Source organism: Erpetoichthys calabaricus, chromosome 5 (genome assembly GCF_900747795.2).
Source record: "Erpetoichthys calabaricus chromosome 5, fErpCal1.3, whole genome shotgun sequence".
Lineage (NCBI taxonomy): Eukaryota > Metazoa > Chordata > Cladistia > Polypteriformes > Polypteridae > Erpetoichthys > Erpetoichthys calabaricus.
In genome coordinates this window covers 158,389,577-158,405,152 of record NC_041398.2, presented here as the reverse complement: position 1 = coordinate 158,405,152, position 15,576 = coordinate 158,389,577, and the positions used below count along the sequence as shown (strand labels likewise).

At 37.4% G+C, this 15,576-nt stretch overlaps 1 protein-coding gene across 2 annotated transcripts in view; it reads left to right on the top strand.

The window, feature by feature from the left end:
* Nucleotides 1-15,576, top strand: part of grid2 (glutamate receptor, ionotropic, delta 2) — a 2,355,570-nt gene that overhangs the window by 1,587,369 nt on the left and 752,625 nt on the right. For both annotated transcript variants that reach the window (XM_028802162.2, XM_051927734.1), the window contains exon 5: nt 13,481-13,534. In XM_028802162.2, the coding sequence (XP_028657995.1) occupies nt 13,481-13,534 (54 nt within the window). The remainder of the gene's footprint in view (nt 1-13,480; nt 13,535-15,576) is intronic.

The following is a 15,576-nucleotide window of genomic DNA, read 5'->3' as shown; positions in this document are numbered from 1 at the left end:
CACCCTGCGGAGGAAACTCATTTCAGCCCCTTTATCACCACGACAGACCGATGCAAGCCCGCATTACTGCGGATGCCGCACCGATCCGCCTGTCGATCTCATGCTCTATTCTTCCCTCACTCATGAACAAGACCCCGAGATACTTGAACTCCTCCACTTGGGGCAGGATCTCGCTACCAACCCTGAGAGGGCACTCCACCCTTTTCCGGCTGAGGACCATGGTCTCGGATTTGGAGGTGCTGATTCTCATCCCAGCCGCTTCACACTCGGCTGCGAACCGATCCAGAGAGAGCTGGAGATCACGGCCTGATGAAGCAAACAGGACAACATCATCTGCAAAAAGCAGTGACCCAATCCTGAGCCCACCAAACCGGACCCCTACAACGCCCTGGCTGCGCCTAGAAATTCTGTCCATAAAAGTTATGAACAGAATCGGTGACAAAGGGCAGCCCTGGCAGAGTCCAACTCTCACTGGAAACGGGTTCGACTTACTGCCGGCAATGCGGACCAGGCTCTGGCAACGATCGTACAGGGACCGAACAGCCCTTATCAAGGGGGCCGGTACCCCATACTCTCGGAGTACCCCCCACAGGATTCCCCGAGGGACACGGTCGAATGCCTTTTCCAAGTCCACAAAACACATGTAGACTGGTTGGGCAAACTCCCATGCACCCTCCAGGACCCTGCTAAGGGTATAGAGCTGGTCCACTGTTCCGCGACCAGGACGAAAACCACACTGTTCCTCCTGAATCCGAGGCTCGACTATCCGACGGACCCTCCTCTCCAGGAATGTAAATGTAATTAAATTTAATTGAATAAAATATAGCAGTCAGGATACCCTCTCACTATCTGTCAGTTTGTCAGCTGAGGTACTCTAGGTGCACATGCTATTGTCTTTTCCGATCCCAGTTAGAGCATGCAGAAAAGTCTGAAGGACATAAATCACAGATACTCTGGTGTGTTTTTGTAACTTTAAGGTAACATAAAGTTGGTATAATGAACCAATTGGTGTCTAATGAGTAGCTTCACCAGCTTTATGATGGAAGTCTCTGAGTTTTTTCTGTGTTTTTGCAAGTAGAGCCAAAGAGATAATTTCTCATAGATTTATGCTGCAAAATAATGAAAACAAGGGCAAAAAATGTGTAATAAATAGAAAATAAATCACTAATATTAATAGGTAGAAAATATATATATTCAGTATATATGAATATATATATATATATATATATATATATATATATATATATATATATATATATATATATATATATATATATATATATATATATATACACTGTACATTCATTAGAACATTCATAGTACATTCAATAGAAAGCGGGTTATATTAGTATAAAGCTTGTTAAATACACAGGCCACAGTGACGCATTGAATATTATTATTATTCTTTATTGCCACATGCAACAGCCATGCTAGTGAATTTGGCACCCAGTATAATACCCTGTTGTTTAAAGACACTCAATTCTTGTTTCTTACCCCTTTTCCATTTGTTATAGACACGCAATATATTGCTACCTGTGGTAAACTGCATTGTCTATCCCGGTGGCAGTATTTGAAAGAAATCAGCACAGCTAAGTAAATCTTGGCTGCCATTTACTGGGGCTGTGTTGGAGGTAACCTTCTGTGGGCACTAATTTCAAGAATGATGAATAACCATATCAAACTTTCTATCTATTTGTTTAAATAAAAAGATTTCATTGGTGTAGGACAACCAGGGGCCAAAGTATCCTGTCATATTGTAAGTGCTCACTGAGAAGAAGGGTGAAAGGTTAGTAATGGAGAAGCTTATCGAATATTCATAGGTAGCAATTACAGAATATTTATGCAAGATGGGAAATGACCCAGGAGTATTTGGATTATTTGGTTTATTTTTTGTAAATCATTGATAATCAATGGGGATTGATATTATTCAGTAATGATTAATAATTTAGTTTGTTTGTGCAAAATAAGTTGAATGTACAGTATATAGTAGTATACATGTATATATAGTATATGGTACACTACATTCTAAGTATTTCCTTATTGTAGCATTTCATAAAGCTTTAACTGCTATCCCAATTCTCCAACTTCACAGGTTGATCTATGTATAAGCTGTTTGCTAGCACTGTCATGACCAAAATGCCAGCAAACCATTAGTAGAATTACTGGCTGATTTTACATACGATATATAAATGTATACAGAATTTTGAAAGGTATCAAATTCAAACATTCAAAAATGATACTTGGTTTAGAATGTGCAAACCCAAGTTTATATTACTTATTCTCATTCCCATGAATGGCAGCTTTGCATCTTTTCAGTGAAGGGATGCCTCAGATAGGTTTATAGTCACATTTTACATTTAAAATTGCATTTTGTCTTCAAAATATTTATGTGGGAGGTCAGCTTCCAATCTGACCGTCCAATCATTTATTTATTCAGTTGATTCCATGGAGCTATCCACATGGGCATAGAGCAATAGATCTAAACAGAAAAAATGTTGTGGGATAATGTCATAGTTGCATACAAACTGTACATAAAACATTATATTTTTGATTCTTCTTCTTCTTTCAGCTGCTCCCATTAGGGGTTGCCATAGCGGATCATCTTCTTCCATATCTTTCTGTCCTCTGTATCTCATTCTGTTACACCCATCACCTGCATGTCCTCTCTCACCACATCCATAAACCTTTTCTTAGGCCTTCCTCTTTTTATCTTGCCTGGCAGTTCTATCCTTAGCATCCTTCTCCCAATATACTCAGCATCTCTCCTCTGCACATGTCCAAACCAGCGCAATCTCGCCTCTCTGACTTTGTCTCCCAACTGTCCAACTTGAGCTGACCCTCTAATGTATGCCCTACTCATTTCAAATCCTATCCATCCTTGTCACATCCAATGTAAATCTTAGCATCTTTAACTCTGCTACCTCCAGCTCTGTCTCCTGCTTTCTGGTCAGTGCCACCGTCTCCAACCCATATAACATAGCTGGTCTCACTACCGTCCTGTAGACCTTCCCTTTCACTCTTGCTGATACCCGTCTGTCACAACACTCTTCTCCATCCATTCCACCCTGTCTGCACTCTCTTTTTCACCTCTCTTCCACAATCCCCATTACTCTGTACTGTTGATCCCAAGTATTTAAACTCATCCACCTTCGCCAACTCTACCCCTTGCTTCCTCACCATTCCACTGACCATCCCCTCATTTACACACATATATTCTGTCTTTTCCTACTGACCTTCATTCCTCTCCTCTCTAGATCATATCTCCACCTCTCCAGGGTCTCATCAACCTGCTCCCTACTATAACATTATACATTATATTTATATTATCTGTACTAATAAAAGGCAAAGCCCTCACTGACTGACTCATCACTAATTCTCCAACTTCCTGTGTAGGTAGAAGGCTGAAATTTGGCAGGCTCATTCCTTACAGCTTACTTACAAAAATTAGGCAGGTTTCATTTCGAAATTCTACGTGTAATGGTCATAACTGGAACCTGTTTTTTGTCCATATACTGTAATGGAGGAGGCGGAGTCACGTATCGCGTCATCACGCCTCCTACGTAATCACTTGAACTAAAAACAAGGAAGAGATTTACAGCACGAGTCAAACGCGGAAACGAAGGTAAATGACGTTAATTTTTGAGTGTCTTTTAATACTGTGTAAGCATACATATTAACACATGTGCAATTAAACGTGTGCATTTACGGGGTGATTTCTCAGGCTTAAAAGCTCGCCTTTTCTCAAACGCGGGAACAAAGGTAAATGACGTTAATTTTTGAGTGTCTTTTAATACCGCGTAAGCATACATATTAACACATGTGCAATTAAATGTTAGCATTTACGGGGTGATTTCTCAGGCTTAAAAGCTTGCCTTTTATTAAAAAGGTAAATGCTAACTGTTTTCATTCTGAAGGGCACAAACCACGTTGGATTTTGTAATGATAGTTGATTAGTAAGGTCTATTAAGGGATACTTACAGAATGATTAGTAATGCCTGTGAATGCCGATGCAAGTAGGAGAATGGGCGTGAACTAAAGAACGATTAGTAACTTGTACAGTAAATGTCTCTAAAGGCTGTCTATTAAAAAGTTATTATATCTTTCAATCCTGTGTATTGATTAAACTACGAACCTAACAAGATCACTACATGGTGTCAGAAGTGGCGGATTGGAAGAGGAATCTGAAGAAGAGGTTCAGCTTTTGAACGAGTCGCGTGTCTGTGAGTAACCCGAAAACGTGATCAGAAAGCGCTAAGACGTTCTAGCAAAAGAGAAAAAAAAATGTTAGGATTACAGCCACCACCAAATCTCCAGTTAAAGGGAAATGTAGCTGAAAATTGGAAAAGATTTAAACAGAGATTCGAGTTGTATCTTGCTGCGATTGAAGCAGATAGGAAAAGTGAAAAAATGAAAGCGTCTATGCTTCTACATGTAATTGGCGAAAAGGCGCTAGAGGTGTATAACAATTTTCAGTTTGAAGAAGATGGAGACAATATGAAATTGAACAAAATAGTTGAAAAATTCGAAACGTATTGCAACCCAAAGCGCAATGTGACGTTTGAGCGGCACAAGTTTTTTTACATGTTTCCAGAAAAGCGGAGAAGCAATAGACCAGTATGTGACGGAATTGCGTAATAGGAGCTGTTCTAAGAAGAAACCGTCAAGACATCAAAGGACCAATAATCTCTAATCAGAACACTAACACCAGTGAAACAAATATTAACGAGAAAACAAGTATAAATCAGGAAAGAACATCTCAACTGCAAATACAATTAACCAAAATATCAAAATGTCAAGTAAAACCACCAGAACGACTCATTGAGACATGTTGAGGATTAACAGTTGTGCTTTTTATACATAGTCTGAATGCTGGATGTATGCCTGAAATGTTCTGGATAGTTCAGTTGTTTGAAGTGATAAAGAATTAAACGTGTGCATTTACGGAGTGATTTCTCAGACTTAAAACCTCGCTTTTTATTAAAAAGTTAAATGCAAACTGTTTTCATTCTGAACGGCACAAACCACGTTAGATTTCAGCCGTTAAACGCACAAAAATGTCGGTACACCAAATAAATAAGTGCAACATATTATCAGTTGTATTGTATGCTTACAATACATATAGAAATCTGTTAATCGTTAACTAATAGTATCGGATAGTGTTTTTCGACTCGCGCCTTGATTTAAACGATTGCATGTCTTGGTGGGTTTCCATAGCTTATTGTCAATATCTTTACACCTCTTTTTAAGACTTATTGACTGAAACGGGCTTTCCTGAAAAAACTTAGGGCTTTGCTACAAGATACACCCTCCACAAGTTAAGGAAGTAAAAATAAAAGGTATATATTTCTGTTTTATTTAAACCTTTTAAGTTCGTATGCATAGCCCCATTTGGCTGTTTTAGGTTTTTTTTTTTTCTTCAGTAATATTTAATCTCCTTAAAGAAAAACAACATATGCATTTTACTTTTTTTGTATCTCTTTAGTAATATTTTAGTGTAAAAGGATAACGAGTATTTAAACCTTTTATGTTACTTTATAGTTATTTTACACAATGTTGAAAAATTAATAAGAAAGCTACATATTTTGGCAGCTGCTGCTTTAATTTTCAATGAAATGAAAAAAGCTCTCCAAGAGAAAACCTCAATGAAGAACAAACAGTTTGCACTATCTAAAAAGGAGAAACCCTCATTTATAAAGGTTTGCTGCAGATGACTTAACTGAAAATAAATGAATAGTTCCTATGTGTATAATACATATTTATCTATTTGACTTATGCCTTTATTCCAGCAACTTGCAACATCTAAGGTACAATTTGTTACATTACTTTGGTTTTTTGCAGCACAGGCAGGTGAAGTGACTTCCTCAGGGTCACACAGTGGTGTCAGTACCAGGATTTGAACTGACAAGTTCCGGGTTTGCTGAAATATTACTGAAGAATGAAAAACAACGAAAATGGGCAAATGGGGCTATGCATACAAATGTCCATCCATTCATTATCCAACCCGCTATATCCTAAATACATGAGCCAATCCCTGCCAACACAGGGCACAAGGCAGGAAACAAACCCCGGGCAAGGTGCCAGCCCATCCCACGGCGCACACACCCACACACACCCACACACCAGGGACAATTTAGAATCGCCAATGCACCTAACCTGCATGTCTTTTGACTGTGGGAGGAAACCGGAGTACCCGGAGGAAACCCAGACAGACATGGGGAGAACATTCAAACTCCACGCAGGGAAGCGAACCCGGGTCTCCTAACTGGCACCTTTCACTGCACCACCATACTGCCCGCATACAAACTTAAAAGCTTTAAATAAAACAGAAATATATACCTTTATTTTTACTTCCTTAACTTGTGGAGGGTGTATCCTGTAGCAAAGCCCACAGTTTTTTCATGAAAGCCCCTTTCAGTCAATAAGCCTTAAAAACAGGTGTAAAGCTAAACTTGCAGCACCGCTAATCAATTACACTTGCCTAACGCCTCTCATAAGGGGACATACTGTAGGATCTGGGCATCCGTCAAAGCACCAGAAAGCGGGAAGCTGTGATTTGTCGTCTCCCTCCCATGTAACAATCACAGCCCGTGTTACAACGCACTATGTATGTATGTATATATGTATATGTGTGTGTTTGTGTATGTGTGTATATGTATGTGTATATATATGTTGATATGTGTATATATATATATATATATATATATATATATATATATATATATATATATATATATATATATATATATATATATATATGTGGATGTGTATATGTATGTAGATATGTGTATATGTAGATATGTATATATATGTATATATGTATATGTATATATATGTTTACATAACCTCTTTAACACACTACTTCTCCGCTGCGAAGCGCGGGTATTTTGCTAGTACATTATATTTTTGATTAGTAAATCTAAATTTAGGACCAAAAAACGTTTCTCTATGTACATTTCTGTTTTTGACTTTATTCATGAACTTCTTGATACTATGCTTAAATTACAAAAAGAAGCATCAGTTAACAAGCCACACTCAAGGAGTGTTCTACTATTCTATGCCACTGAATTACACTATAGACAATATATATAATAAAAGGCACTGTCAAGTTCTCATACTGTTACTGCACCTCTCTTGGCAAATTAAACTCCTGTCCATTGCTTTAGGCACTTGCCTAAGAATATCTGACCTGCTACCCAATATGTAACCTCCATTTTAAGCAATAAACTAACTTTTTAACTTTTGGCAATATGGTGTTGTGGTTAAGACTTTGGATTTCAAACTCTAAGGCTGTGACTGTCAAAAAGACACTTCATTTGCCGGTACTCCAACTGGAAAACCAAAAGAAATGTAACCAATTACAGTATATCTCATAGGTTGTAAGTTGCTTTAGATAAAGGTGTCAGCCAAATACGTAAATCTAAAGTGTCTTTAAACATCATACAAAGACCTTGCATAATTAACATGACCGTGTTACCTACATTTTACAGTTTAAGTCTGGGGCAACACTCCTGAGGACAGGTTTTCCCACCTTTTGTTGACTGTCCTGTGCCAACTGGGCGATGCCCCTGTCCCAAGCAGCACTCCATAATACTAAAATCTTTGATCAATCTGGATATTCTTCAAGAAAAAACAGAAAAAAATATATTTTCTTACTTTATATTCTCAACCTGCAGCAGTCTGCCTTGTTAAAACATTTATCACAACATTTATAGTGGGAAAATGAGCATTATAACTCCATAGATGAGCAAAAAGAAAACAGAGCACACCAATGCCCACTTGTCATCATCTTCAGTGTTTTAGGTGTGACTATTTAAATATGCCAAGTCCTAAACATACATTTTCAGCATCAAAAGAAATTAACTGTGATTGACATGTGACTCAAATCTTTGTGTTGGATAGAAGGTTATAGGTTTATGGGGCATTGAGACTCCTTTTGGAACAGATGGGACCTGTTCTGCTGCAATGGAGGGGGTTAGTTCAGGATTGTTTGACATAGGGAATGTTAGTGGCAGGGAGTTTAGAACAAACCAGGTTTAGAACTGTTCATGGAGGAACAAACAATAGTATCAAAATAAAAATGCATAGTAATGTAAATTCTAACCCATTTAAATGTTAAAGTAAATGGGTAACAAATTAAAAATAGCTTGCCTTAATGTTAGAAGTATCAAAAATAAAACAACTGAATTTGAATTGTAAGTAGAGGAGCATAATTATGATATTCTAGCAATAACAGAAACCTGGCTAAATAAAAAAGATGGAGATATACATTTTAGGAAGGATAGGCAAAACAGAAAAGGAGCTGGAGTTGCTGTTTATGTCAAACAGAATTTAAACGCAATTCCTCTACATTTGGATGATGAGATCCATCTTAGTGAAGACATGGCTTTATCTGGAAAGCATTAGGGAAAGAGACTTTATTTTAGGAGTGTGTTATAGACTGCCGAAAGCATATAGTAATTTCAGTACACATCTTTTTTAGTAATATTAAAAAGGCAAGTTTAAAGGGAGATTTATGGTCATTAGGCTTTATCTACTTGAATATTAATTGGGATAACCTTGCAAATAGAGGAGTACAAGACCAAGAGTTTTTAGAAATAACCAGTGACTGTTTTTTAACACATTATTTAAAGCACCAACGCAGAGGGAAGTCTTTCTAGATTTAGTATTTTGTATTAATCAGGATAGATTTGAGGGTGTAGAAGTCAGTTAAAGAAGAATATAGCAGATAAGGTAAAAGATGACCCAAAGAGATTCTTTCAGTATTTTAATAGTAAATCAACAGTCAAGGAGGCAGTGATGTGCATCAGGAATAGCAAATGAGAATTAAAAAATACATAGTGTGAAATAGCAGATTTTAAACTTGCATTTTCCTGAGGGGGCGGCACGGTGGGTAGCGCTGCTGCCTCGCAGTTGGGGGACCTGGGGACCTGGGTTCGCTTCCCGGGTCCTCCCTGCGTGGAGTTTGCATGTTCTCCCCGTGTCTGTGTGGGTTTCCTCCCACAGTCCAAAGACATGCAGGTTAGGTGGATTGGCGATTCTAAATTGGCCCTAGTGTGTGCTTGGTGTGTGGATGTGTTTGTGTGTGTCCTGCGGTGGGTTGGCACCCTGCCTGGGATTGGTTCCTACCTTGTGCCCTGTGTTGGCTGGGATTGGCTCCAGCAGACTCCCGTGACCCTGTGTTCGGATTCAGCAGGTTGGAAAATGGATGGATGGATGGATTTTCCTGAGGTGAGGTAGTGGATAACCTCCCAGCAGTACAAGTGACTACTAAGGAGGCATTGAATGATTTGAAAATTGCAGAGGGAGAAGTACTGTTTAGATTAAATATTATGAAATAAAAATAAAATATCATCTGGGCAATATAATAGTTACCTTCAAGTTCTTAAGGATGTTAGCGAGTACATACATGAACCCTTGATGCATATTTTTAGGATGTCACTGTGCACTGGGGAAATTTCAAAGGACAGAATAGAGGAGTCTAGAAAATCAAAATGTGGAGGTGTGTGTCTGATGATCAGCAACAACTGGTGCAACAGCAGTAATGTAACTGTCTTATTATGCTATTACTCGCCTGATTTGGGGCTCCTGATGAGTTGTTCCAGGACACTTGACCATTGCTATTGTATAATTCATTTACAGATGGCTATAAGGCAAAAACATTGCCTCTGTCTGGCAAATCTGACCGTGGCACCTTCTTTTCTATGACCAGATACAAACAAAGGGTAAGGCAGGAAGCTGCAGTTACACATGAAGTCATGAATTGGACAGACCAACGATAGGTCATTCTCTAGGACACACTGAATGTTGCTGACTGGGAAATGTTCAGACACAACTCTGATAACAAGTTATGTTGTTACAAGTTATATTGGATTTCTCACAAATGAAACCACACCAAAAGTCATCACTGGGACTTACCCAAACCAAAAACCTTGGGTGGACAAAACCATTCACAATTCACTGAACAGTTACACCACTGCATATAAGTCACAGCTTGTGTCTGGGAAAATGTAGAAGGTGGCTTTGTAATCATCCAATCTAAGGAGAGCTGTGAAGGCTGCTAAGTGACGATATGGGGAGAAAGTGAAAGGGCAATTTGAACTTTCCGATCCCAGGCATGTGTAGCAAGTTCTGCAGACAATAATGGACTATAAAACAATTACTCCCAGCATGGTGAGATAGTTTCTATGTTCACTTTGATGTGAATGTTGCTAATGATAGCCTGTGATCTGAGACATTTGCGGTGAACACAGTGCACAGTGAAGAAACAGCACTGACTTTGTTGAAACATGACTTGCGGAGAGCTTCTAAGAAAGCTAACACCAGGAAGGCAGCAGGTCCAGACGGGATTCTGGAATGTATTTTCAAGATCTGTGCTGATCAACTTGCACAAAATGTTCACAGTAAAATTTAATCTCTCCTTAACCTACGTTGTACCAACGTATCTATGTATCGTCCTGTTACACTAACCCCTATAGCAAGGCTTCTAGAGGCTAGTCAAAAATCACAAATGCTCTTCTTAATACACTATAGCAGGGGTACTCAATCACGGTCCTGGAGGTCCGCAGTAGCTGCAGGTTTTTGCTCCAACCCAATTGCTTAATAAGAAGCACTTACTGCTCAAGTAACACTTCTGCTTCACTTTAGTTGTCTCGCTCGTTAAGATTTTGAACCCTTATTGCTTATTTTAGTCTTATACAGCTGTATTCTTGGTTTTTAATTGCTCCTTATTAGCAGTAACATGCAAATGACAAAAGAGACCAGCATTTCTCCATTTAGCTTGTTACCATTTACACCTCTGTATTTATCGTGCACTAATTGGTTTAATTAAATATTTGGAAGGAAAGTGAAGAGAAAAAAGTGAAGGACTAAGAATCACTCATCCATTTTAGTGTTCAGATCATTCGGATGATATCCTTAGAAAGAGGAAGAAAATCCAGGATATGAGAATGATCTGACATAGCAGAGTAAAAGCACTAACGAGCCATGAAATTAAATTATTGGCAAAAATTGCTTTCTAATTAAGCAACCGGGTTAGAACAAAAACCTGCAGCCACTGCGGACCTCCAGGACCGTGTTTGAGTACCCCTGCACTATAGCTCTGTATTTAACACAATAAACCCCTCTAAGCTCATCACCAAGCTCAGAGACCTGAAGCTGAGCACTTCATTGTGCAGCTGTATTTTTAACTTCCTGACAGGCAGACCTCAGGTGTTTCGAGGTATTATCCCTCACTCTCAACACACGCCCTCCACAGGGCTGTGTCCTGAGTCCTCTGCTGTATTCCCTCTACACATATGACTGCACAGCTTCACACAATTCTAACATTATTGTCAGGTTTGCTGATATCACAGCTTTGGCAGGCCTGATATCTAACAACAATGTGCAGGCTTTCCTAAATGAAGTGGAAAAGCTATCACACTGGTGTCAGGTCAACAGTCTTGTATTGAATGTCAGCAAGACAGAGGAGCTGATTGTGGACTTTGGGAGGAAATGGCAGAGGCACTACCATCCCCTCAGAATTAATAGCGCTCAGGAGTGGGTGGACAGTTTCAGATACCATGGTGTCCATATCATTGAGGATCTGACTTGGCCCAAGCACATCGACACCTTGATAAAAAAGGCATGGCATCATCTGTACCACCTTGGACAACTAAGGGATTTAGGGCTGCCCTCTCAGATACTAAAGAACTTCTATACATACACCATCAAAAGTATTCTTACAGGAAGTAAGAATACTGGTTTGGGAACAGTAAGCAGCTGGATTGCAAGGCTCTGCAGATTATGGTGAGGTCAGCTGAACACATCACAAGGTGTGAACTCACTAACCTCAAGGACATCTACACTAAGTGATGTCGAACCAGAGCAAGACAAATTATCCATGACACCAGCCATCCCAACAAAGGCTTGTTTCTGTGCTGCAGTCAGGTAAAGTTCAGTTCAGAGAAACTGAGGAGGAGCTTTTTCCCCAGAGTCCAGCCACATGTTAAATGAGGAAAGTATCTAGAAATACAAGATTCCCTATTGTTAACTCTCTCACATTAAGTTATCTAAGTTAAGTCATTTATTTGTTTATTTATTACATAGTTATAATTAAACTGATTTTTGAATTTATAAAGTTGTGTATTGTTATTGCTCCTCATATTCATTTCAAGGTACTCTCATTGGAGTTGGAGTACAATATTCCACTGTACATATTTGAATGTGACAAATAAAATTTGATTTGATTTATTATTAAACTGATGTTCAGCTCTTTATAACAACATTCATAGATATCAGTTTTTAGAGAGTGTAACTTCAAGGACAATTTTTGGCCTATTTATTGTTCAGTAGACATCAATGGATGGCATTACAAAAAATGTGTCTTTTTTTGCTGTGGTTTCAATCACCCCTTTGCCTCGCATCTCTTATTTTGCACAGATTGAGCACTAAGTTATAGCAGAGCATGAAATAAATAAATAGTATTTTTTCTTTATTGTTCATCTCATTGTTTCACATAGAACCATTACATACACTAGAAAACTGGGGTTCCAGTAGGCCCATTTTTAAAGTCATAAAGCACAATGCAGTTTATAGTTCCAATATGGGACAGCCTGAAGATTAAGAGACCACTCACAAAGATTTTGACAAAATGTAAATGACAAGAAGAAAGCATTGCATTTTCAAATAGATTATTATGTGAAAAAGATTTTTTTTCTTTTTTGAATTTAACAAGTTAAAATAACTTTGCCTACTGTTTGGCTTATGAAAACCTCACGTTGTATCAACAGTTAGATGCATCTTACTTATCATCTAATGTTCCAGATTTTGCTTAATCCTTAATATCATTTGATGGTCATGGACAAATGAGGCCTATTCTGTTTCCATTAGGCTAAAAAGTAGGAAACAATCCTAGATAGGGTACCAAACCATTGAAGGGCCTATTTATGTGCATGGCCAAATAATAAGGAAAATTAAACATTGAGATTGTTCAAAAAATGATCATATTCAAAACCACATAAGAAAGCTTAATTAGCACCTCACCCAAGATACATGTTTGTGTATCTTTTAGCATATCTGCAGTTAAGTTAAACAGTGTAACAGCTGATAATATGACAATGTATTATTTAATGTTAATAAGAATATAAAATATTTTGTTGAAACAACTAAGTTCCTTCTGTGGTTTATTAAAGTATTATAGTCAACAAAAGCAAAAGATATTTTTCAAAACTAATCATAATGTTCTCAGACAGTCGGAGTAGATTTAAAAGGCAGCAGGAAGACTACAAAACATAATCCTGTAGATTTTTTTTCTAAATGTATTATAGATTAAAATTCTGAATATAATTAGTACTGTGATGAAAACAGATATGACATCCCACAATGCTATTATATTTGTAACAAATACAGCAGATATTTTTTTGTTAAAATAACTGAAATCCAAACTTTCTTTCTCATTCATTATTTGTTTCTTAACAATTCATACTCTTTTTTCTCTCTACAGGTAGTAGAAACTAACCTTGTTGCATTTGACTGTCATTGGATCATCATAAATGAGGTAACTAACCTGCATTTTTCAATTAAAGTGAAAGTGAGGAGTTTGAATGTATGGTGTTTTCTGAATTAGTATGTGCAAGTTACATGCTCGTCATTCATTATTATGCTAAGAGAAGCTGAATATACAATGTGAAATTTCTTACTCAAATATTTATTACTCATGTGTCCAATGAAAGTTTGTTACTAAACCAGCAGTCTATGATTATATCCTATAGTTAGAGAAGACAGGTGTAATTGGAAACTTTTTTGTGTTAAGATCAGCAGAGAGGTATAAGAAATTGTAATGTTAACTTGATTTACTTGAATTCCTGTTCAGATACCATCCCGTATGCTTGCTTTGTGGAATTTGCATGTTGTTCTATTTTGACATAAATTTCCCCCAGTTTCCTCTCATAGTCCAATGATGATGTTAAGTTGATTTTTGGTGTTACATTGACTTAATGAAGCTATGTGATTGAGTATGTTTTGATAAAGAAAGTTAAAAAAATGTATGTGTAAAAACAAGAAAAAACTTGGAAGTTTACTTTTATTAAGAAACATCATTTGCCAAAGGAGTAAGCACTCTTGACACGATTTATGAAAATTACCCTTTAAATCTTAACACTAGCAGTAAATAGAAACAATAATGCATTGTCTCTTGATAAGTGATGCATATTTAAGCTACATTAAACAATTATAAGACACAAGTTCTCAGTAATCTAATGCTGGCCTATTCAAATTGCGTCCCAGAAGTAACCTCCGAGAGACCCAGCCCATGGTCCCACCAGAAACACAGAGAAAACCAGGAAAAACACATTTTGTGAGCCTTCAGCAAGCCAGGCAACATTCAACCCATAATGCAACAAGTTGTTGTGTTTCTAAAAGTGGTGGTAGTAGTCTATGATACAGATTTTTTTTTTTGGTTATGTGATGGTATGCACTGATACATCGTACCGGCACCTTGGCTGCAACAGCTGGTCATGGTATCGACTACATATTAAATAATTCTATAATCAATTGTGTGTAGTTGTATTGTACTGGAATAGTTGTATTCCAGTTTCATCAAGTAAGTGTGAATGTGGGTTTTTGCTAATTAATCTAATTATTACTCCAATGATAGCCTTATTACTGCCAATTACATTTCTTTTCATATGATTGGTTGGCCCGCCACTTACACACTTTGATCCTGCAGATTCATGGCTATTACGAGGACGACGATCAGCCATTGAAACTCAAAGCTAATAATGAAATAGAAAGACTGCATTCGATGAAAACATGCAAAAAGTTTTGAATTTTCTTTAAAACTCAGTCAAATTAAGCACTAATTGCTTTGTGGGACTACATAACTTTTTTTGTAGAATGTATAGCTTGTTAGTAACCTGCTGTTAATATTCTTTGATTTTGGAAATTCTGAGTTTGTAATTTTAACCTATTATGCAATACAGTAAGTACATTTACGCACATGATGTAATGGTAATGCCGCTGTCCGGGTCTTCCCTGCATACAAGGCTGAAGTTGGCCACTTATTTGGATAGTGAGTAAAGTGCTACCTAAATGTAAAGAATTATTAATATACTTGACAATATGTTATGTTACCAAATAAACAAAACATTTAGCAATAGGACTGTCTGCCTCTATATACATTCACAGTACCTCAAACTTGATTCAAATGCAACAAATGCATACCACAACCTTTTTGTTTACAAAAAAGGCACTGCTAATCACACACGTGGTGATTTAAAATTAACCTGTGTTCCCTCACTGTGCAGTAAACATTGTATTCATGTGTGTCATTTACTGTTATCACTTGTTATGGGTTTGTGCACTGATAGCTTTGATAGCATTTATAGTTCTTTTTTTATTTTGTTAAATGCACTTTGTGATGTGCCTGGGGCATATATGACCAAAATACTAATTTTATTTCAAAAGGTAAATAAATGTTATTTCTAATACTGTGCACTTTTTTTCTGATTTTATGCACCTTGAGATGTGCCTGGGTCAAATGTGAGCAAAATGTTTATTTTATTTTTATTATTTTATTTTACTTCAAAAGGGAAACAAGTG